General features: G+C 47.1%; 1 protein-coding gene across 3 annotated transcripts in view; it reads right to left on the bottom strand.

The window, feature by feature from the left end:
- The window catches only part of sqlea (squalene epoxidase a), a 28,174-nt gene extending 8,010 nt beyond the window's left edge, over nucleotides 1-20,164 (bottom strand). The window contains exons 1-10 of one of the 3 annotated variants that reach the window (XM_038810178.1): nucleotides 19,945-20,164; nucleotides 19,640-19,700; nucleotides 19,191-19,554; nucleotides 14,514-14,769; nucleotides 12,446-12,626; nucleotides 10,340-10,436; nucleotides 9,368-9,481; nucleotides 5,234-5,405; nucleotides 4,123-4,218; nucleotides 2,157-2,299 (exon numbers count right to left, since the gene is read on the bottom strand). In XM_038810178.1, coding sequence (XP_038666106.1) covers nucleotides 2,157-2,299; nucleotides 4,123-4,218; nucleotides 5,234-5,405; nucleotides 9,368-9,481; nucleotides 10,340-10,436; nucleotides 12,446-12,626; nucleotides 14,514-14,769; nucleotides 19,191-19,457 — 1,326 coding nt within the window. In that variant the 5' untranslated portion in view covers nucleotides 19,458-19,554; nucleotides 19,640-19,700; nucleotides 19,945-20,164. Of the gene's footprint in view, nucleotides 1-2,156; nucleotides 2,300-4,122; nucleotides 4,219-5,233; nucleotides 5,406-9,367; nucleotides 9,482-10,339; nucleotides 10,437-12,445; nucleotides 12,627-14,513; nucleotides 14,770-19,190; nucleotides 19,701-19,944 lie in introns of all 3 variants that reach the window. The other 2 variants (XM_038810177.1, XM_038810175.1) reach the window with 2 other exon arrangements.
- Between the last annotated feature and the right edge of the window lie 4,061 nt (nucleotides 20,165-24,225).

The following is a 24,225-nucleotide window of genomic DNA, read 5'->3' as shown; positions in this document are numbered from 1 at the left end:
CTCCCACGTTCTGTGGAAGCCGTCGTCCGACCCTCGGATGGCAAATTTGATTTTCTCCATTTGGAGAGATTCCGAGAGGTCGGACAGCCAGTCCGCAGCTCTGGGCGGTGCTGCTGACCGCCAGCCAAACAGGATTCTACGGCGGGCGATCAGGGAGGCAAAGGCAAGGGCGTCCGCCCTCCTCCCCAGGAATAGATCTGGCTGTTCTGAAACCCCGAAGACCGCCACTATCGGGCATGGCTCCACCCTCACCCCCACCACTTTGGACATAGCCTCGAAGAAGGCTGTCCAGTACTCCACAAGTCTGGGGCAAGACCAGAACATGTGGGCGTGGTTGGCCGGGCCTCTTTGGCACCGCTCACATCTGTCCTCCACCTCCGGGAAGAACCTACTCATACGGTTTCTCGTTAAGTGGGCTCTATGTACCACCTTTAGTTGCGTCAGGCTGAGCCTTGCGCACGTGGAGGTGGAGTTGACCCTATGCAGTGCTTCGCTCCAGAGTCCCCACCCTATCTCCATCCCCAGGTCGTCCTCCCATTTCCTTCTTGTTGCGTCCAGTACGGTGTCGTCCCTATCTACCAGTCGGTCATACATGTCACTACAGTTCCCTTTCTCTAGGATACTTGCGTCCAGTAGGTCTTCCAGTAGTGTCTGTCGTGGCGGTTGTGGGTACGTCCTTGTCTCCTTTCGTAGGAAGTTTTTGAGCTGCAGGTACCGTAGCTCGTTCCCCCCAGCTAGCTGAAATTTCTCTGTCAGTTCGTCCAGTGTTGCGATCCTGTCGTCCGTGTATAGGTCCCTGACTGTCAGTGTCCCCCCGTCCTGCCTCCACCTTTTGAAGGTGGCGTCAGTCAGTGCTGGTGTGAACCTATGGTTGTTGCAGATGGGAGCCCTGTTCGACATTTTGGTCAGGCCAAGTTGCTGCCGCAGTTGGTTCCAGGATTGGAGGGTGGCTGTCACCACTGGGCTGCTGGAGTGTTTTTTGGGTGGGGATGGGAGTGCTGCCGTGGCGAGGGCCCGGAGGGAGGTTCCCATGCAGGAGGCCTCCTCCGCACGCACCCACTCAGCTTCTGGCTCCTGGATCCATCCCCTTACTCGCTCGGCTGTTGCTGCCCAGTGGTAGAATTGTAGATTCGGGAGGGCTAGCCCTCCCCTGGTTTTTGTTTTTTGTAAGACCTTCTTTGGGATCCTAGCATTTTTACCCCCCCATACGAACGCCATGATGAGTTTGTCCAGCGCTTTGAAAAAGGCCTTGGGGATGTAGATCGGAATGGATCTAAACAGGAAGAGGAACCTGGGCAGTACGTTCATTTTGATCTTGATTGATTGATTGATACTTATTGCCGCATGTTCCAAAGTCCAGCGAAAAGTATTTTTCTGCAGCCAAGGGAACGTACACAGTACGTACATAGTAGACAAAAAGAATAAACAATAGAGTACATTGACAAATGTTACATCGGCAAAAAGTGATTGGTTACAGTGAGGAACAAGGGCCAAACAAGCAATATATGAGCAAGAACAGCATAGGGTGTCGTGGATAGTGGTGGGAGGTAAGTGGAAACCCTGAGGAAATAGCATAGATGGGCATGTGTGTTGTCACTGGGCTAGTAACCCAGATACCCAGCGTAATGCTTAGTGACCAGGGTTAGAAACCCGCTACAGCAGATGGTATAATTTGAATTCAAGAAAAATCTGGAATCAAAAGTCTACATGATGACCATGAAACCATTGTTGATTGTTGTAAAAGCCCATCTGGCCCTTCAGGGAAGGAAATCTGCCGTCCTTACTTGATCTGGCCTACATGTGACTCCAGGCCCACAGCTATGTAGTTTGACCCTTAACTGGTCTCATAGCGATGAGCAAGAAATGCTGGCCACGTCCCCAGTAAGAATAAAAAAAGTTAAATACTGAGGATGCTGGAAACCTTGAAATAAAAACAGAAAATGCTGGATAAACTCAGCAGGTTTGGCAGCATCTGTGGAGAGAGAAACAGAGCTAACGTTTCCAGTCCGTCCGACTCTTCCTTCATTTTTTTTTTTGTTTTTATTTTCTCTGTGGGGTTCCGCCAGCCCACCAGAGTCACAGTGGGTCTGAAGAATCCCCCATGGCAAATCAAGTCTCAACTTCCTGAATTACGAGTTAGAGATAAGAAGTCTGACCTTCAGCATTGCTTCATTATCGTGGAGGTCCGGAATTTCACACAGGAGACTTTTCCATATCCTCACATCATTCAACACCACGCTCATTCCGCCTCCTGTGAGAGGGTGACGCATGTTATACGCATCACCCAAGAGCAGCACGCCTGGATAAAAGATGGAACAACCACTGTATTATAGCAAGCTTAAAGGTCACTGAAATGTGCTTTGCTTCTCCCTCACTGGTCATTATACTGGAACACGTGGAGACAGGTCACTTTCACATGTTCGAGTGCAGTTTTGATTGACTTTTAAAAAACTCATTTACAGGATGTGGGCATCGCTGGTTAGGCCAGCATTTATTGCCCATCCCTAGTTGCCCTTCAGAAGGTGGTGGTTCTTGAACCGCTGCAGTCCTTCAGATGTACATACACCCACTGTGCTGTTAGGGAGTAAGTTCCAGGATTCTGTTCCAGCCACAGCAAAGGAACGACGATATATTTCCAAGTCAGGGTGATGAGTGACTTGGAGGGGAACCTCCAGGTGGTGGGGTTCCCAGGTATCTGCTAATCTTGTCCTTCTAGATGGCAGTGGTCATGGGTTTGGAAGGTGCTGCCTAAGGAACCTTGGTGAGTTACTGCAGTGCATCTTGTAAATGGTACACACGGCTGTCACTGTTCGTCGATGGTGGACGGTTTGAATGTTTGTGGAGGGGGCAGCAATCAAGCGGGCTGCTTTGTCCTGGATGGTGTCAAGCCTTTTATTATTGTTGGAGCTGCACTCATCCAGGCAAGTGGAGAGTATTCCATTAGAGTCACGACTTGTTCCGTGTAGATGGTGAACAGGCTTTGGGAGGTTAGGAAGTGAGTTACTCACCATAGGATTCCTAGCCGTTGGTGATGGTTAGCCATGTGTCCTGTGGTTTGGGTTTTGCAGAGGCCTTTTAACAGAGTCAGGGAATGGATTTTCAGTGAAACAGTTGAGATGTGTCCATGGCCCGACACCCACCTCAGCCCCCTATGCCTCCTCACCACCCCAACTGGAATTTAAAGGTCTACTTTAGTCCCTATGGTCCAGGGAATCCTAGGGGAAAATCAAACCTCACAACACCTACTGACCTTTATGCACAGTTTAAGGCCTGTTTTGAAATATGGCTGTTGTATGAGGAATTATTGAGGACTCTGCGTCTGTACTCGTTGGAAAGTTGAGCGGGGGATCTTATTGAAACTTACAGGATATTGCGAGGCCTGGATAGAGTGGACGTGGAGAGGATGTTTCCACTTGTAGGAAAAACTACAACCAGAGGGCACAATCTCAGACTAAAGGGACAATCCTTTAAAACCAAGATGAGGAGGCATTTCTTCAGTCAGAGGAATTGAATCTGTGGAACTCTTTGCTGCAGAGATGCTGTGGAGGCCAAATCACTTAATGTCTTTAAGACATAGATAGATAGGTTCTTGATTATTAAGGGGATCAGGGGTTATGGGGAAAAGGCAGGAGAATTGGGATGAGAAAAATATCATCCATGATTGAATGGCGGAGCAGACACATGGGCCAAGTAACCTAATTTGGCCAAGTAACCTAATTTCTGCTCCTATGCCTTAATAGTCTTATGAACAAATATTTGAACCAATTGCACCTTAACTATTTACAGTCACCTTACTTAATAACATCTTCAATACTTAATATCAGAACAGAATGTAGGGAAAGCAGAGGAAACCACACACACAACTAAAAGATATTAAAAGAAGCAAACGAGGGGACAGCCCTTCAGATTTGGTGCAATCTTCCCAGTCCAATCTTCTTCCACTGCTCCATACCCAGACCATGATTAACACCCAGGTGGTAAAGACACAAATCTATCTCAATGTCTCGAGATTAAGACAAAAATATCCTATTTGGGTGCATACACGTTTATAAACTCTATGGGTGCGTGAATGACATGGCAAATAGAATGTGAATTTGCGAAGTTGAACCTTGCAGGCTTTACCTGGCTTATTCACAGGTAATGGTGGGAGGAAGCTTGCTGGCATAGTGCGTAGACGATCGTTCTGGACTGCAAGTAGGAATGGTTCTTTGATGTGCTCTGTTGAAAAGATATTGACAATCGCTTTTAGTGATGACAATAAACGTAATTTAAGGAATCTCAGCTAAAGTCCAATTTCGCTACTATTTATTGGTTTGTCACCTTGATCATGGCTATTATTACACCGTCACAGACTATTAAGTATATTGTGCTGTTTGAATGTAAACTTTTGAGGATCATTAAATGAAATTTGAAGCTGGTTAATTAGGGTAACTTTCTGACATTGCACTCTCATTCAGAGCCTCATCGACTTTCCCGTGGGCAGCACGGTAGCATTGTGGATAGCGCAATTGCTTCACAGCTCCAGGGTCCCAGGTTCGATTCCGGCTTGGGTCACTGTCTGTGCGGAGTCTGCACATCCTCCCCGTGTGTGCGTGGGTTTCCTCCGGGTGCTCCGGTTTCCTCCCACAGTCAAAAGATGTGCAGGTTAGGTGGATTGGCCATGATAAATTGCCCTTAGTGTCCAAAATTGGGTGGGGTTACTGGGTTATGGGGATAGGGTGAAGGTGCTGACCTTGGGTAGGGTGCTCTTTCCAAGAGCCGGTGCAGACTCAATGGGCCGAATGGCCTCCTTCTGCACTGTAAATTCTATAATTCTATAACAGTGACAGCAATTCAAAAGTACCTCATCGGCTGTGAAGCACTTTGTGATGTTCAGAGATTGTCGAAAGGGTTATATAAATGCAGACTCTTTCTTTGGGTCACAGATTCGGAGGGGTGCTCTCCGTAATTTTCCATGAATGCGTTTTTATGGAGGAGGTATAATTGTGAAGTGATCTTGCTAACTTTCTGCCAAGTGCTCCCAATGGCCATGGGATGTTTGTAATACTCCTCTATTCTGTTTTGACAGCCGCAGTATACCTTGGCAATGAGGTTAAGAAAGCCATTGATAGAGAGCCGGGATAGCATCGCCAATTCACACCCTTAGTCATGGATCATGCAAGGTGGCCAGGAGCACTGGAGGGAAAAATCACAAGATTCAGACTCTCCGGAGGAAAGAGACATGCAATTGTACCTGGAAGCTGTGGGTAGATTTTCTCAATCATATAATCTTTAAGATGTCTTGGCATTTCCCCTCTGATGTCCACTAACACCCGTGTTTCATTGGATGAAATTTGATAGATAAGAATGGGGCTTGGGTTAGCAAGGACGAGTTCAGCATGGTTCGGTTTGAATTGTGGCGAGTCCTATAATCACAAACACAGACATCAAATAGTAGCTATTTCTATTTTGGCATTACTTTCCTTTGAAACAAGTTCATTTTTAAGAGTATCATTGATAGTGTAATCGGATTCTTTCCTGCATCCTCTGTACCTTTTAGTAAGAAAATTAAACAATTGCAAGGGACTGCACATTTAAACAATTGCACGAGACTCCATAAAGTTGGATGCAACTATTCGAGAATAACTTACCAAACACTGTTTATTCCAGCCACGATTTTGGAGTATTCAATAGGCGAGCACCGCTGATTCAATTCGACTATTCAACACTCTAAACATTGGCTAAGTATTTCTTGTTTAAGTCCTAGTGACATTGTTGTAGGCAATTCCCAAAGCAATAAGTGTGATTTCACACCGGGAGAGGTGTAGCAATGAACTTCATACTTAAATGTCAGGTTTTGTTAATTCTGTTTCCTCACTAACTTTGATCGGTTTCTCTACATCAGCAGGGTGAGTAACCCAGGGCGAAATTCTCCGCCCCCCACGACGGGTGGGAGAATAGCGGGAGGGCCTTCCCGACATTTTTGCCGCCCTCCCGCTATTCTACCCCCCCCTGCCGAAGTCCCGACCCGAATCGCTGCCGCCGTTTTTTTACGGCCGGCAGCGATTCTCAGCTGTTAGATGGGCCGAAGTCCCAGCCCTTTCCGCCGTTTTTACGAACGGCAAACACACCTGGTCTTGCCGTTCGTAAAAACGGCGTCACAAACTCGCTATTAATAACCATGGCACCGATTGGCACGGCCGTACCACGGCCGTGCCAAGGGTGCCATGGGCCCGCGATCGGTGGGCACCGATCGCGGGCAGCGGGCCCGATGCCCGCGCACTACTTGTCCTTCCGCCGCCCCGCAGTATCCATTCGCGGGGCGGCTGAGGGGCAACCCGGCCCGCGCATGCGCGGGTTTCGCGCAAAAACGCGATGACGTCACCCGCGCATGCGCGGGTTGGAGTCTTCCAAACTGCGCATGCGCGGCTGACGTCATATGACGCGTCAGCCGGCGCTAACTCCGGTAAGCGGGCTTAACAAAATTCGTTAAGCCTGTCTTGCCGGAGCCTACGGCGTCGGGCTGCTAGCCCCGACCGGGGACCAGAATCGGTCCCCGGTCGGGAAGGGGCGCGCTGCCGTAAAACCCGCCCGGGTTTTACGGCAGCTTTACGATTTCTCCCGTTTTGGGAGAATCGCGCCCCCAGTATCTTCCATGATCTAATTCGCAATCAATGTTGTTTTAAAAGATTAAATGATCTGCAAACTAGTACAGGAGTCGGCATGGTTGCACAGTGGTCAGCACTGTTGCTTCACGGCGCCAGGGTCCCGGGTTCGGTTCCCGGCTGGGTCACTGACTGCGCGGAGTCTGCACGTTCTCCCCGTGTCTGCGTGGGTTTCCTCCGGGTGCTCCGGTTTCCTCCCACAGTCCAAAGGTGTGCAGGTTAGATGAATTGGACATTCTGAATTCTCCCTCTGTGTCCCCGAACAGGCGCCAGAATGTGGCGACTAGGGGATTGTCACAGTAACTACATTGCAGTGTTAACGTAAGCCTACTTGTGACAATAAATTATTATTTTTTTTTTTATTTAAAAATGGAATTTCTTGGATTTCCCGGGCATCGGACGGTTGCCGACTCTTCAACCTGTTGCGGAGGGAGGGTAGATTTATTTTTGTCTTTACCATCTGGATGGAATGCCACAAGACAATCTGATGAGGACAGTTCTTTGGCAGAACTTGCCTCATATTCCATCCATTGAACTGAATAGAAGGAACCTTCTGCAAGAATCATCCAAAGCTGTAAGACAGGTTTTTAGTTCTGCACTCCAGTGGTGCCAACACTCGAGGCTCATGCAGCAAAGATAAAAATCTCTCCCGCAGTCATTTTTAAAAAAAAAATTTTTTAAATTCCTTTTACACATTTTCTCCCAAATTTACACCCACCAATAAACAATAATCAGTAATGAATGTAATGTCAATCCCCATATCAATAACAACGATCCCATCCTCCCACCAAACCCCAGACATTAGCCCGCATGTTAACGTAAATAAATGACAAAAAGGAATCAGGAATCACCCATAGTCACCATTAACAAATACAGTCTCCCTCCCCCCAACCCCCCTAATGTTCGATGTGATCCAATTCTCAAAAGTGCATAATGAATAGCTCCCATGAATTGTAGAACCCCTCCATCCTTCCCCTCAGTTCAAATTTGACCTTTTCAAGCGTTAAGAATTCCAGCAGGTCCCCCTGCCACGCCAGGGCACAGGATGGAGAGGTTGCTCTCCATCCCTTCGGGCGATCAACGAGGCGAAGGCTACAACATCTGCCTCCGCGCCCGTTTCCAACCCCGGCTGGTCCGACACCCCGAATATGGCCTCCCGGGGGCCCGGGTCCAGTTTCACGTGCACCACTTTAGAGATTACCCTAAACACCTCCTTCCAGTGATCCTCCAGCTTTGGACAGGACCAAAACATATGAACGTGTGGTTTGCAGGGCCTCCCCGGCAATATTCACACACATCTTCTACCCCTCAAAGAGCCGGTTCATCCTCGCCCTTGTGAGGTGCGCTCCGTACATCACCTTCAGCTGTATCAGCCCCAACCTCGCACACGAGGTGGAGGTGTTCGCACTCCGGAGCAATTCACACCAGAATCCCTCCTCCATACCCTCTCCCAACTCTTCCTCCCACTTTGCCTTGATCCCTTTTAGTGGCACCTTCTCCTTCTCCAAAATAGCCCCGTAAACCACCGATACTATCCCCTTCTTCAGTCCCCCTGTTGTCAGCACCTCTTCCAGCAATTTGGAAGCCGGCTCTACTGGGAAGCTCTGTATCTCCTTTCTGGCAAAATCTCGAACCTGCATGTATCTAAATATTTCCCCCTGCTCCAGCCCATACTTCACTCCCAGCTCCTTCAATCCCGCAAAACGACCCCCAAGAAATAAATCTGTTTGTGTTCTAATTTCTTTTCCCACAGTCATTTGTAATGGTTGAGGCAGACGGCCCATGTCTAAGGAGATGCAACAGTCCTCCCAAAGGACCCGAGAGAAAATGGAGAGCGACACCTTGTCACTCCAATTGGGAAAGCCAGGTTGAAGGGGAGATGGCCATTATTATCTTCTATTTTCCGAAGAGAAACTACAGTAAGCACTTGGACGTACCTGGTTCCATCTGTATTGCACTGCAAGGCCCACTTGCTGAACCCATGTCTGCTCCCATCTGGATTGAAGGATGATGGAACTCCGAGAAAATACACCCTGCCCCTTGACCCCCAAAGCCGGCTGCGGAGGTGGTGGGCAGGCAGAAAAGTCACCTACCCCCTCACTGGTTGAGAATTTGGACAGTGATGATCCTGGGTCAGAAACTTGAAGGATTAGAAAAGAAATTGCTCGCCAGTTATGCTTAAAAACGTGAGTTGTCTCAGGGGGCGACGTGTCAATTTTCAGGGCTACAGACTTTGCCTTTGCTGGGAGATAGGAGAAAGGCTTCCTGTGCCATTTCCCCGGGGTTTGCACAATCCTCCACCGAGCTTACGAAGGGCACTTTTACAGCGGTTATTTTACTAATCCATAAGACAACAGTGATTTAGTTAAAAAAAAAACACCTGACAAAGCAAGACACAGCCCCCAAAGTTCCCACTGTCAGCACTCTGAATCCATTTACCAGGTAGCTGGTGGTATAAGTGCAGATATTTCTCAGTATGACAACTGACAATCTAACTGAACTGCAGAAGCTGGCAGGTATTTTTCACTGGCCACTGATGTCAATGTGTAAAATCTATTTTGGAATCGCGCCACCTTTTCACTCACATTAGCAACTAGTGGAATATATATTCGGGGGCGTTTATGTCAAAAAGCTGAACTGTACAGAAACAATATTGGCTGTGTAATTCAAGACAGATGCGGCATGTAAGAAAAAAACTACAATGCATGTTTGAACAGGCTTACCTTCATAATGCACCCTACAAAATGTGATGAAACATTGACTTTGCTCTTCACCAGGTTTTTCCTGAACTTAGAGAAGTGCCCGTCAGCAACCACAGTCAATGGAGAATAGAGCTCCTGCGATCAGAAAAATACTTCAGGTTGGTTATGTGAAGCTCCAAACAGGGTGAGATGCCAAGTTTCAGGGCTACAGCCTGAACTAACATTTTCACACCAGACTTGTGCTCTGTACAATTCTGTGCAGGTAGGCTATTTCCAGAGTGTTCTCTCCCCAGTTTCTTACCATGTAACTCTTTACATCATACCTTGGACAGTGCTGCTCCCCAGTCTCACGTTAGTCCCTGCTCTGCCGAGCACCTGTACATTACAATGACATGAACGCATTCTCACAACTGAGACGAGAAGGTGAATGAGTGACCTACCCAATCCACGGAGGAGGGTTGGAACATTAAATATGATAATGAGGCTGTGAGCCTCATTGTCATGCAGGTTTTGAACTTTTAAAGCTGTTGGTGGATTCACACCTACCTCCTGGATCTAGATGTCTGCCTGAGGATCCTTCATGAGGAAGCTATCACGGAGGTCGGGGGGGGGGGGCTGATCGTGACAACGTCAGGGGAAGGGGAGCTTCCCTGCGCCTCCTGGTTCCGGACAACATGGCTCTCACTGGCAACTGTAGCAACTTGAACAGACCTGAAACCTTCTCCAAACAATTGGATATAAATCTTCAAATGTGACTCATGATTTTAGCAGTAGCTAAATGTGTGCACAGATTGGGTGCGAGCCACCCCATTGCTAAATTTGACAGCTTTGCACCCAAAAAACACAGGGTGCATAACACTTTCTACTCCGCTGAATTGGTATTCTTCTGTAGAATTGGAAAACAAATGATGGGGGTCCTGTGTCTAGCACTTCTGCCCATTACTTGGGATTACTTAGCTGTGCAATGTCGCTTCAGGTGAATAACTTACAAACCTTTATATCTCCACTTTCTTTCTCTCTGTACTGAACTCCTGTAACTTGACCATCTTCTTCCAGTAGGTGTGTCACTGTCCCTTCGATGAATCTTACACTAGAACATAACAATGGGGAAGTTAGCTTCTTCTATTTTAAACCAAGCTTCGCCAAGGTAAATTAGAATCATTACTGTCATAACAACCCCCCCCCCCCCCCCCCCCCCCCCCCCCCCCCCCACCACCAGGATCACGGGGAAGCCTTAATTGATCTCCCTGCAGGACTCATGGAGTAAGGGCTTCCAGGTAGGAGGCAGAGACCTATCAGCTGGGGCTCGTTACGAGCAAAGGTTAAAAGTAGGCCCACATCAGGGCCTGGTGAGATACGTCCTCCCAGCTAGGATTGCACTGGGAATGAGCTGCTGCCTTAGGCAGTAAATACTTGTCAATAAATCTATTTACATTTACCGTTAGCCTTCACTGCTTCATTATAATTACATTCCTACATAAAACCACTGAAAATTTTGAAGTTAGAACATAGAACATTACAGCGCAGTACGGGCCCTTCGGCCCTCGATGTTGCGCCGACCTGCGAAACCATCTGAAGCCTATCTGACCTACACTATTCCATTTTCATCCATATGTCTATCCAGTGACCACTTAAATGCCCTTAAATTTGGCGAGTCTACTACTGTTGCAGGCAGGGCGTTCCACACCCCTACTACTCTCTGAGTAAAGAAACTGCCTCTGACATCTGTCCTATATCTACCACCCCTCAATTTAAAGCTATGTCCCCTCGTGTTGGTCATCACCATCCGAGGAAAAAGACTCTCACTGTCCACCCTATCTAACCCTCTGACTATCTTATATGTCTCTATTAAGTCACCTCTCAGCCTTCTCCTCTCTAACGAAAACAACCTCAAGTCCCTGAGTCTTTCCTCGTAAGACCTTCCCTCCACACCAGGCAACATCCTAGTAAATCTCCTCTGAACCCTTTCCAAAGCTTCCACATCCTTCCTATAATGTGGTGACCAGAACTGCACGCAGTACTCCAGGAGCGGCCGCACCAGAGTTATGTGCAGCTGCAGCATGACCTCGTGGCTCCGAAACTCAATCCCCCTACTGATAAAGGCTAGCACACCATATGCCTTCTTAACAGCCCTATTAACCTGGGTGGCAACTTTCAGGGATTTATGTACCTGGATGCCGAGATCTCTCTGTTCATCTACACTACCAAAAATCTTGCCATTAGCCCAGTACTCTGCATTCCTGTTGCTCCTTCCAAAGTGAACCACCTCACACTTTTCCGCATTAAACTCCATCTGCCACCTCTCAGCCCAGCTCTGCAGCTTATCTATGTCTTTCTGTAACCTATACCATCCTTCAGCACTATCCACAACTCCACCGACCTTCGTGTCATCTGCAAATTTACTAACCCATCCTTCTACACCCTCTTCCAGGTCATTTATAAAAATGACAAACAGCAGTGGCCCCAAAACAGATCCTTGCGGTACACCACTAGTAACTGAACTCCAGGATGAACATTTGCCATCAACCACCACCCTCTGTCTTCTTTCAGCTAGCCAATTACTGATCCAAACCGCTAAATCACCTTCAATCCCATACTTTCGTATTTTCTGCAATAGCCTACCGTGGGGAACCTTATCAAATGCCTTACTGAAATCCATATACACCGCATCAACCGCTTTACCCTCATCCACCTGTTTGGTCACCTTCTCAAAAAACTCAATAAGGTTTGTGAGGCATGACCTACCCTTCACAAAACCGTGTTGAGTATCGCTAATCAACTTGTTGTTTTCAAGATGATTATAAACCCTATCTCTTATAACCTTTTCCAACATTTTACCCACAACCGAAGTAAGGCTCACAGGTCTATAATTACCAGGGTTGTCTCTACTCCCCTTCTTGATCAAGTTGCTATGGGTTATCTTCAGGATTTCTGAATTTCTGCATAATATTGTATTCAGCTATGGATGTTGAAATGGCACATTCAAGGTCCAGCTTGTAAAGTGTGTGACCGTCTTTTTAAATCTGATTGTCCTAATGATCGACAGAATAAAATTTGCAGACGTTCGATACTAATGATGGGTCAATGAGGAATGCTTACTTGGGTTCTGCCATGGCTGCGTTTCGGAGACCCATGATGAAGCGCCCATGGTGAAATGCTGTCCCATATTGTACTTGACTGTGTTCATCCAGAGGGTAAGGGATTTCCACCTCTGTCATGCTCTCCATGTCATGTATGACGTAACCATTAACGATGTGGGCATCAAGGCCTTCAACGACACCTTGTTGAGGAGAAAGTAGAGCATAGTACAGAAGATGTAGAACGTTTGAGGGAAGAATGGCTCGGATAATTCCAAAACTTAAAGTACCTTTTTTACAGGCAAGCTGAAGGGACCATTTACTGGAGAAAGGAGAATTGAGTAGCAGCATTGTTCAAGTTGTTAAAATGGCGCAGCCGCAAGAGGCAACATATACTTATTTGGCTAAAATTGTGGCTTTGGAACTGGAGGACATAAGATTCAAGATGCTCACGTCTCAAGGAAGGCTAGACCTTTCGTCGATTTATGTGCGACAACAACTCTGGCAGGTAACGGACTGAACTTACAAGGCACAGATTTAGGCACAGTTTAGTTAATGGGACATTCACCAAAGTAATTCATTATAATTATTTTTTTGTGTCACAAGTAGGCTTACATTAACACTGCAATGAAGTTACTGTGAAAATCTCCTAGTCGCCACACTCTGGAGCCTGTTCGGGTACACAGAGGGAGAATATGACAAAAGTAAATGGAATTTGTTCTTTTTTATTTTTTAATCACGTTTGTCAGGAATGCTGGATTGAGTTGGGTCGAAGCTACGATAATGCAGTGGACCCTGGTATAAAGGACTGGGCGGGGGGGGGGGGGGGGGATGCTGATTGATATTCTTTATCCAGATTTTCTTCCTTTTATTTTAACATTAAATAGCAAGAGATTGTAGGATAGTAGTGCATTGAGCACACATACTTTTACTTAATCAATCCTTCCTTGCAGAGTCTAACTACTTTATATTTTTGTAAAAAGTATAACAGCCTCAGATAGCTATAAGGAGAGGATAGATGTTGACCTAAGTGCCATGATGCACCAACATAGGACCTCTGCCACAAACACTGCCAACGTGTGTGGGGTCAGTGGTAGGATGGTTTTTGCTTCACTGGCAATGCCCCCCACCAACACCATCAGAGATACTTAAAGGGTGTTCACCTATCACAGGCACTAGCCGTGTTGGATAAACTGGGGGAGAGGGTGTTCCCAGGAGATTGTGTGAGCTGATTGCTAATACACATAGACCTGCATCAGGCCTGGGCGGGCCAGTTTCTATTTTTTTGGTCTCAATTCTCATATATATTTGTAAAGAAAATAAACAAATATTTGATCGCTACAAAACTGGAGGGTCAGCATTAAGAGCAGATTAATCAGCATCTGAGAGAAAAATGGGTTTGTGTTTTGTTTCTAACCCGTCATAAGAATCAATGTTAACCAACTTTCCCCCCACACCCCTTGACATGCTGATTAACCTATTCTGCACTTCCAGAATTTTATTTAACGTAGAATTGAAACAGTGCCTTGACTTTTCAAGAGGCAAATAATATTCAGCGTTCAAATCATTATTCTTATCAGGGTTAAATGTTCAACTATCTATTTGTTTGGTTTTCTTTCATGCGTTCATTTACGGGTTGCATGCATCGTTGGAAAGGTCAGCATTTATTTTCTATTCCTAACTGCCTTGTCTGAACTATTGTGGCAGCCTTTGATACAACTTTTTATGCCGTTTCAGTGGGGAGATAATGGTCAACCACATAACTGTGGGTTTGGAGACACATATGGGCCAGACTTGCAAAGCAAATCAGCTTTCCTTCCCTAAAGAGCATGAATGAACTAATTTTACAACAATTCCGTAAGTTACCGCTACTAATCGTAGATTGTTTTTATTCCAGACGTGTTCAATTAACTGAATTGAAATTCCCCAATAGCTGAGGTGAGATTTAAACTTGTGTTTCTGGATTATTAGTTTAAACCTCTGGATTATTAATTCACTAGCATAACCAATTTGCTACCACACCGGGATTTGATGACTGATTACCATTCCGTGCTAGTGTAACATTAGTCCTGAGTGTCTTTTATGTGTACCTCCAAGGCCAAGTTCTTTCAATGCACGGTAACCCCCAGGCTGTAGTAACTCTCCGACAATTCTGTCTGGTTCCTTCAGGTCTCTCTCGATCACGGTCACATTCCTTCCATCCCTTGCAAGGACAGCAGCCATTGTGGAGCCAAGGACCCCGGAGCCCACAATGATGACCTCTGGGTCAGACTGGGAAGAAGTCCTGGCGCTGGAGGAGTTTTCCGTCTGAACATCCTCTGAAAAACTGATCGTCCTTTCCTTGGGCTGCACCAAGACAGAAAGGAATGAGAAATCTTCAAACTTATTCACTGTTCTTGAAATTCCACAAGGCTTTCTCCTGATTCCTTGCTGCACATTTGGCTGTGGGATTGGCGGAAACCCCAGAGAGACGGCATAAAGGCTGAAAATGGCCAGTTACCCCATTTCTCCCGGGAGTTTCGTCAAGGTGGTGGCAGGAATCCAGGAGAAACCTCGTGAAGTATTTGACAATTGCCCCATTCACAGAAGTTGCAACAACAACAACAACCTGCATTTATATAGTGCCTTTCGTTCAGTAAAATATGCCATGAAGTAAAATGTAACTGATGTCACCTCCAATACCATTTCTATCAAAGTCACAGCCAAGATTCAACACTGTCCATGTGGGGAATTATACATTTTACCCATAGCCTTCAATTACAATGTATTGGTGAAGCAATCTGCTGACCCATCACTCAATGTTGTTCCTTATAAACTGTTTCTTACAACAACGGTATCATATCTAACTGAAGCCGTATTTCTTCAGTTTTCCACTTCTTGATAGATGCCTTTATCCAGACAAGATTGGAAGCAATGCAATGGAGATCAAATACTTACTGGCCTCGATGTGGCCCTATGCACTGATACTCCAATTGGCTATTTCATCTTAATTATCCTTGATATCTTTAAAAATCAAGGGCAGAACGGTGGCACAGTGGGTTAGCATTGCTGCCTACGGCGCTGAGGACCCGGGTTCGAATCCCGGCCCTGGGTCACTGTCCGTGAGGAGTTTGCACATTCTCCCCGTGTCTGCGTGGGTTTCACCCCCACAACCCAAAAGATGTGCAGGATAGGTGGATTGGCCAACGCTAAATTGCCCCCTTAATTGGAAAAAATAATTGGGTACTCTAAATTTATTTTTAAAAAATCAATGTGCCTCCAGCAACAATTCAGAATATAAATATACCGTACAGTGTTGAACTGAAATCTAAGGAGCAGACGATCCCAAACTCAAACTACAGTCTACGCTGAGTTAACTTCACTTGAGTGAACTGACAGTGATGTCCTATTTCCCCAAAGTTAAGGAAAGAAACAATCTATACTTATTGTTCCTAATCACTATCCAGTAACTCAGAATCTCTACAGTGAAGAATGAGGCCATTCGGCCCATCATGTCTGCACCAACTCTCCAGAAGAGCATCCTACCCCCCCCCCCCCCCCCCCAAGCCCTATCCCCCCCATAACCTAACCTGCACATCCCTGGCCACTATGGGGCACTTTAGCATGGAAAATCCACCTAACCATAGAACCCTACAATGCAGAAGGAGGCCATTCGGCCCATCGGGTCCGACCCTTCGAAAGAGCTCCCTACCCAGAGCACACCCCCGCCCTAACCCCATAACCCCACCTAACCTTTTGGACACTAAGGGGCAATTTAACATCTCCAATCCACCTAACCTGCACATCTTTGGACAGTGGGAGGAAACCGGAGCACCCGGAGGAAACCCACGAACACGGGAAAAACGTAAAAACTCTAGGCAGGCAGTCACCGAAGGTGAGAATTGAACCCGGGTCTCTGGCGCTGTGAGGCAACAATGCTAACTACTATGTCACCGTCCTGCACATCTTTGGAGCTAAGTATTTCTTGTTTAACCATTTGAAATTGATGACAGTTCTATTAATATATAAGTGATTAAGCATTTTCTATAACTCGTTATGAAATATTCAGTGTGTACGAAATGTATTTTATCCTATTCGTGGAGTCCTGCTAGTCAGTACAAATATGCACAAACCACTTGAGGATAGGATCAGGTTCAACAGTGAATTTTCCTCAGGATTAAATCAGCTGGCTCTCACTTTCTAGACCCACATCCTGGTGAATGGCTACTTGCCAAAACTATGACAGAAAGAAAAGGCTGATACCAGTAGTGTCAGTCGTAGCCACTGGTCTCTGCGTCATAAGATTCTGAGTTCATGCCCGCCCCAGCAACTTGAGCACGAAACAAAATCTAGGTTAACACTTCATCAGTGCAAGACAGAGGGAGTGCTGCACTGTCACAGGTGCCTGGCGTCCTTTGAGTGATATGTTACACCGAGGCCCCATCTGCTCTCCCAGGTGGACACATGAGATCCATAGAATAGAATCCCTACAGTGCAGAAAGAAGCCATTCGGCCCTTCAAGTCTGCACCGACCCTCTGAAAGACCGTCCTCCCGCCTCCCCTCCCCTATAACCCCCACCTAACCTGCACATCATTTCGACACCAAGGGGATATTTATCCCGGCCAAATCCACCTAACCTGCACATCTTTGGGCTGTGAGAGGAAACCGGAGCACCCGGAGGAAACCCACGAAGACACGGGGAGAACGTGCAAACACCACACGGTCACCCAAGGCAGTAATTGAGTCCGGGTCACTGGCGCCGTGAGGCAGTAGTGCCAAACACTGCGCCACCATGCCATCCCGTGGCACAATGCTGCAGAATAGTTGGCTAGTTCTCCCTGGTGTCCTTACCAATATTTATCCCTGAACCAATACCACTAAAACAGATTACTGTATCCCACCATTTAGTGTTTTGCTATTTGTGGGAGCTTGCTGTGCACAAACTGGTCGCCATTATAACAGTGGCAACAGCTCAAAACTACTACATCGGCTGTGAAGCACTTTCTGGGAGGGGGGGATTCACTGAGATTAGGAATATAAATGTAAATCCTTATTCATTTTCTAATCCCGCAGGAGTGAACAACTTGAGGAGAGGAAGAGAGAAATTTAAGAGAGGTTAAAAAAAAAATCGATATTTAAGATTGACAATGGCTCACAAATGTATGTAAAATATTCTTTATATTTCAGAGGTGGCAGCATAAAAGCTGAGGTTGTGCGTGGCTCCGATTGAATCTCTCTGTAACCTAGCATGCCTGTTTCATGCTGTAAGCTGGAATGTGAATAGAAATGGCTATTTGCATGCCATGCTGCTGATTTCAATCACCCTGTGAGAAGCATTCAGACCCGTGCAGTACTCCATTTTGTGCATGTTGAAATGTGAACGAAGATGTGCCGTTGTTACGGTCCACAAGACAAGGTGGCCGTATCATTTCCACAAGGTGTGCACGGTATAAAATGGCAGAATGCTTCGGTGATGTTTCCAACCTCAGAAATGCGTTTACTCGACAGACCTCAGACCACATGAACATTACCTCACCTTTAACCCCTTCCAGATAGATCATTCATTTGCCCATTATTTCAAGGCTTTAATGTCAGCGACATTATTTTGAGCACAGTCAAGATCCTGGTTAGCAGCTTCCAATTTGGGAAAAAATAATTGGTTTCTGCTCTGCATTCCCTTCATCTGCCAAGGGCCATCTACTGAGAGAATTAAGCCAGAGCAGCCCACCTAGTCGCACCCCCCCCCCCCCCCCCCCCCCCCCCCACAACACCCCACCCGCAAAAAATGTCTTTCTCTTCAGATAATCAAGAACTCTCTCCTTAAAATCTTCACCTTCTTTATCACCTTTCTAAAAAAAACTCTGATCAATCTCTCCGATAATGCAAATAATCCTTTCATTCTTCCTCCTGTCTCCCTCATTTATTTATTTGTGAAGCACTTTGGGGCCTATTTTACAGTTTAGAAAGCTACATTGATGCAAGTTGTTACCGTTTAACCCATTTTTGTGACACAATGTTACAATTCAACGTACACATGAAATTAAATATATTACAATATTGCATTAAAATAATGCATTCTGTTTATCTCAGCACCCCTCACTCTCCAATGAACTGTCAATGATCTCTGCTGCTATCCTACTGCTGCCTCGGAATAACAATTAATAATTAACAAGGCAGCAGTAAATTCAGGTAATGCTATGTTTGAGTCTCTGTTTGTGTCCCAATTTTATTATGGTCAAAGAAAACCAGCATTCTGCTCATTTAAACAGATTCTTATGCCAAGTCCAATTTAAACTACTGTGGCTTTAGCCAAATCAACCTAAAACATTTTAAAATATCTAGATAAATCATCTAAGGGATCATACCCCACTTGCTATGATTATAAGTGGTGAACACCATTTTTTTTTATGGTTTTACATTCTAAACGTTATTCTATTTTTAAACCGTTCTTCGAATTTTGCCACTGCCACTATTTCAAGTCATTTTCAACTTCAAAGGCCACACCCAGAGAGGGGACATCAAAATGAAATTTCCCCAACTATTGGAAACGTATTTGTGTAGAACCATTGTCGATGTTTACATTTATTGATGAGGGTTGGTTTCAAAACAAGATTAAAATGTTTTACTGTACCAACGTATAGTCCAACAATTCGTTATTGAATTAAAAGCTACAATGGCTTTAGTCTGAGTTTTACAACATATCTTAGCAGTCGTCAATACATCGTGGCGCAAGTAATAATAACTCCCCTCTCCTTGTAATTGCGAACACTGGTGGTTCTGTGCCTACCTTGCCTTGCTCAGTATTGCTCGGCCCTCTGAAGAAAGAGCTTGCCAAGGGCAGGGCAGAGAGGAGCTGGGAGATGAACCCCAGGTCTGAAGGTTGCTTTTTGCCTTTGCCTTGTCCGTATCTGTATCGATAGGACAGGATCAGCCCTAGGGTTAAAAAGATCAGGAATGCCCCGAGCACCTCCTTGTTAGCGTAGCTCACGCTCAGCAAGTCATCGCACTTCTTATAGACATAAGTAAAAGTCGCAATTCCCAGGAAAGTCCACATTTTAATTCGAACAAGTTCTCTCTCCCCCTCAAATTTAATTGAACTTCCAGCAAATGTTCCAGGAAAGGTCCAAACGGTATTTTTCCTCAAAGCAACCCTACAACATAAACAGAAAATTACATTATGTTTTGACTCATTTCTTAGCACATTCCTTCACTTGGATCCTCAAAAGAAATTTTCACTTTTTGTTTTCTCTCTGTTAGCCTGTATATGAGCTTCTGTCAGTTTATCCTCGGCTGATCACTGTGGGAGGAAAAGAGAAACATAATCCAAATAGACAGAGAAATGCAATTATTTCCACAGTCCAAGGTGCAGTGCAGAGAAGAAATAAACCTGGCTCAATCCAAGTCTGTTAGCATCTCGAAAATTACCCTTTTAAAAATAAAGCACGCTCTCCATATTTAGTCATTGTATTTTAAGGAGCAAACATGCAATTTAAGCTGCCCGCCGGTCACAGAGAAGAAGAAGGCCATTTGGCCCATCATACCGTTACATCCGTATGATATTTTAAAGCAGAGATCATTTGCAGCCGCCTGCTCTTATGTTATAGTCGCATTGTTATTTTTCCCCCGCTCCCCCTCCCCTGGAATGTCTTTCCCCGGGTGGAGAAGTGAGGTAAGAGAGTGTGCCGGGTTTGCTGATGCTGCATTGACTGATGGAGGAGTGCCTGTGCCTTTCGCCCGCTGCATCAGCTGTTCCCGGCAGGCAGGGGGATGTAACAAAATGTGAATGAAGTAGCGAGTGACCTGCACCGGCCCCCAAGCCAATCAGCGCCCGGCGCGCAGGTGAGCAGAGCTCACGCTATCGGGGGGCTGGCCAATCGGAGGCGGTGCCGGGTAGACGGGCGTCTGCCGTCTCCTAGCACCATGTGATGTCACAAAGGGAGCGGCAGCATCACCATCAGCATCCTCATCAGCAGCATCCTTATCAATTTCCATTGAAAGCAACGTCTGTAAAGTCCTGTTCTCAACATGGCCATTCATCACCAGCAGCACGGCTGGGTCATGCTGCCGCTTTCCACTCGGATAGTAACTGAGATCATTTCGATCTACCTTGACAGTTCAGGAAGGGCAAGCCCAGATAAACATAGAAAATAGGAGCAGGAGGAGGCCATGGTTAGCACTGTTGCTTCACAGCGCCAGGGTCCCGGGTTTGATTCCGGCTTGGGTCACTGCCACGTTTTCCCCATGTCTGCGTGGGTTTCCTCCGGGTGGTCCGGTTTCCTCCCACAAGTCCTGAAAGTTGAGGGGCTGGATTCTCCGTCCCGCCGCGTCACATTTCTATTTCACCCCACCGGCGGGAAGCTCCATTACGCCGGCCGGTCAATGGGATTTCCCATTGTGGGGCCGCCCTACACTGTCGGGAAACCCCCGGCAAAAAGGAGCATCCCGCCAGCGGAGAATCCAGCCCCCGCTGTTAGGTAATTTGGACATTCTCACTTCTCCCTCTGTGTATCATTGAATCATAGAATTTACAGTGCAGAAGGAGGCCATTCAGCCCATCGAGTCTGCACCGGCTCTTGGAAAGAGCACCCTACCCAAGGTCAACAACTCCACCCTATCCCCATAGCCCAGTAACCCACCCAACACTAAGGGCAATTTTGGACACTAAGGGCAAGTTATCATGGCCAAACCACCTAACCTGCACATCTTTGGACTGTGGGAGGAAACCGGAGCACCCGGAGGAAACCCACGCACACACGGGGAGGATGTGCAGACTCCGCACAGACAGTGACCCAAGCCGGAATCGAACTTGGGACCCTGGAGCTGTGAAGCGATTGTGCTATCCACAATGCTACCGTGCTGCCCCACCAGAAGAGGTGCCAGAATGTGGCGACTAGTGGATTTTCACAGTAACTTCATTGCAGTGTGAATGTAAGCCTACTTGTGACAATAATAAAGATTATTATTAGATTATTATTCGACCCTTCCAGCCTGCTCTGCTATACATTATGATCATAGCCGTTCATCCAACTCAGTGACCTGATCCCACTTCACCCCCCCCCCGTATCTTTTGATTCCCTTCGCCCCAAGTGCTATCTCTAACTGCTTCCTTTTTAAAAGTATTTTTATTCAAGGCATTTTCACATATATACATTAAATATCAGAAGAACAAAATAACTCGATAAACAACTATAACGGGCCTGTCCCACTGACACAAAACCCCCGCCACATCCCACCTTCCCCATTTAATCCCCCTTATCCCTCCTTGCTAACCCCTCTATCCTTAAAGAAATCGATAAAAGGTTTCCACCTCCAGGAGAACCCCTCTGCCGACCCTCGCAGAGCGAACTTCAGCTTCTCCAGCCCCGAGGATTCTGCCAGGTCGCTCACCTACACTCCCGCTTTCGGTGGCTCCGAGTCCTGCCATCCTAACAAAATCCATCTCCAGGCTATCAGCGAGGAAAAGGCCAAAACATTGGCCTCTCTCACCCGCCGGAATGTGAATCGACATCGCAAATATCACCACGTCTGGACTCGGAACCACCCCCATACCCAACACCTTGGACATCATGTTTGAGAACCCATGCCAGCACCTCCTCAGTTTTGGACACACCCAGAACATGTGGAGGTGATTCGCGCCCCCCACCTCCCCGGCGCACTGCCCACACCTATCCTCTACCCCCACAAAGAATCTACTCATCCTCACCACCGTCATGTGGGCCCTATGCACCACCTTAAATTGGATGAGGCTTAACCTCGCGCATGATGAGGACACATTCACCCTCCACAAAGCCTCCGACCACTTCGTGGCTCCCATCTCCCTTTCCAGCTCCTTCTCCTATTTCTGCTTAATGTCCCCCATCAGGGCTCCCTCCCACTCCATCAGTTCTTTATAGATATCCGACACCTTCTCCTCCCCTATTTCATCCTTTAACAGCACGTTGCCCTGCAACCCCAGGGGTGGCAGCCCAGGAAAGGACGGCATCTCTTTACTCACAAAGTCCTGAATCTGCAGATACTAAAGACATTCCCCATGGGCAACCCATACATTTCCTCCAAGTCATTCAATCCCACAAACCTGCCCCCTATAAACAAGTCCCATTTCCTCATCATTGCAATGTTCACCCACCCAGTAATAATTTATCATATTCAGCAACGCCAGCACCCCCCTCGCCCCCGCTCCAAAAAAGTCCGCCACACCCGCGGGGTCTTCTCCACACAGACAAACCCGGAGATCAGCCCATGGACCTTCCTAAAGAACGACTTGGGGACAAAGATCGGCGGGTTCAAACAGAAACCTCGGCAGTACCGTCATTTTCACTGTCTGCACCCGCCCTGCCAGCGACTGGGGCAACACATCCCGCCTCTTAAAATCCGCCTTCGTCTCCTCCCGCAATTGAGCCAAGTTCAGTTGATGCAGCTGCGCCATGATCCGCACCACCTGGCTACTCAAATACCTACATAATACCTCTGCACATTCGGCGACAATTGTCTTCCCTTCACAAACCCCGTCTGATCCTTGCCTATCACCCTCGGCACACAGTCCTCAATCTGCGATGCCAGCACCTTTGCCAATAACTTGCCATCTACATTCAATAATGATATTGGGTGGTATGACCCACACTGCTCCGGGTCCTTCTCCTTCTTTCAAATCAGAGAGATATTAGCCTGCAACAATATAGGGGGGAATTCCGCCTCTCACTTCATTATACACCCTCACCATCATTGCCTTCAAATTCGTCCCAAACATTTTATAAAACTCTACCGGGAACCCATCCAGACCCAGGGCCTTACCCACTTTCATCACCCCCATAACACCCCTCACTTCCTTCAGCCCAATTGAGGCCCCCAGACCCTGAACTACCCACTCCTCCAACTCCAACCCATCTAGGAACCGCCGCATCTCATCATCCCCGGCCGGGGGCTCCAACTCGTAGAGCCTCCTATAAAAGACCTCAAACACCATGTTCACCCCATCTGGGTCCATCACCACCTTACCCTTATCAACCCTAACTCTACCAATCACCCTCTCCGCTTCCTGCTTCCTCAACTGATGGGCCAACATACTACCTGCCTTTACCCCATACTCATACATAGAACATAGAACAGTACAGCACAGAACAGGCCCTTCAGCCCTCGATGTTGTGCCGAGCACCCTACTCAAACCCACGTATCCACCCTATACCCGTAACCCAACAACCCCCCCCAACCTTACTTTTTTAGGACACTACGAGCAATTTAGCATGGCCAATCCACCTAACCCGCACATCTTTGGACTGTGGGAGGAAACCGGAGCACCCGGAGGAAACCCACGCACACACGACGAGGACGTGCAGACTCCGCACAGACAGTGACCCAGCCGGGAATCGAACCTGGGACCCTGGAGCTAACCACCATGCTACCGTGCTGCCCATCTAGCCCCTCTAGCCCTCCGCAACTATCTCACCATCTTCCCTGTAGAAATTAGCCCAAACTCCATCTGGAGCCTCTGCCTCTCCTTCAACAACCCCGCCTGCGAATATCTCCTGTCCACCCTCATAATCTCATCGACCAGCCTTGCCCAGTCCTCTCGCTCCGCCTTCTTGTGTTCCCGAATTGATATAAACTCACCCCTGCCGACAGCTGTGAATGCCTCCCACAAAGTGATGGCTGTGACCTCCCCTGTGTTGTTTAACTCCATGTAGCTTTGAATGACAGCGCACACCCGCTCACACATCTCCTCATCCACTCGCAACCCCACGTCTCACTTCCACTGTGGCTGTTGCACAGCCCCCCCCCCCCCCCCCCCCCCAATAATCAACCAATACGAGTCCAGGCCCAGAATC

This window comes from Scyliorhinus canicula, chromosome 10 (assembly GCF_902713615.1).
Source record: "Scyliorhinus canicula chromosome 10, sScyCan1.1, whole genome shotgun sequence".
NCBI lineage: Eukaryota > Metazoa > Chordata > Chondrichthyes > Carcharhiniformes > Scyliorhinidae > Scyliorhinus > Scyliorhinus canicula.
This window is presented reverse-complemented; position numbering and strand designations above follow the sequence as displayed.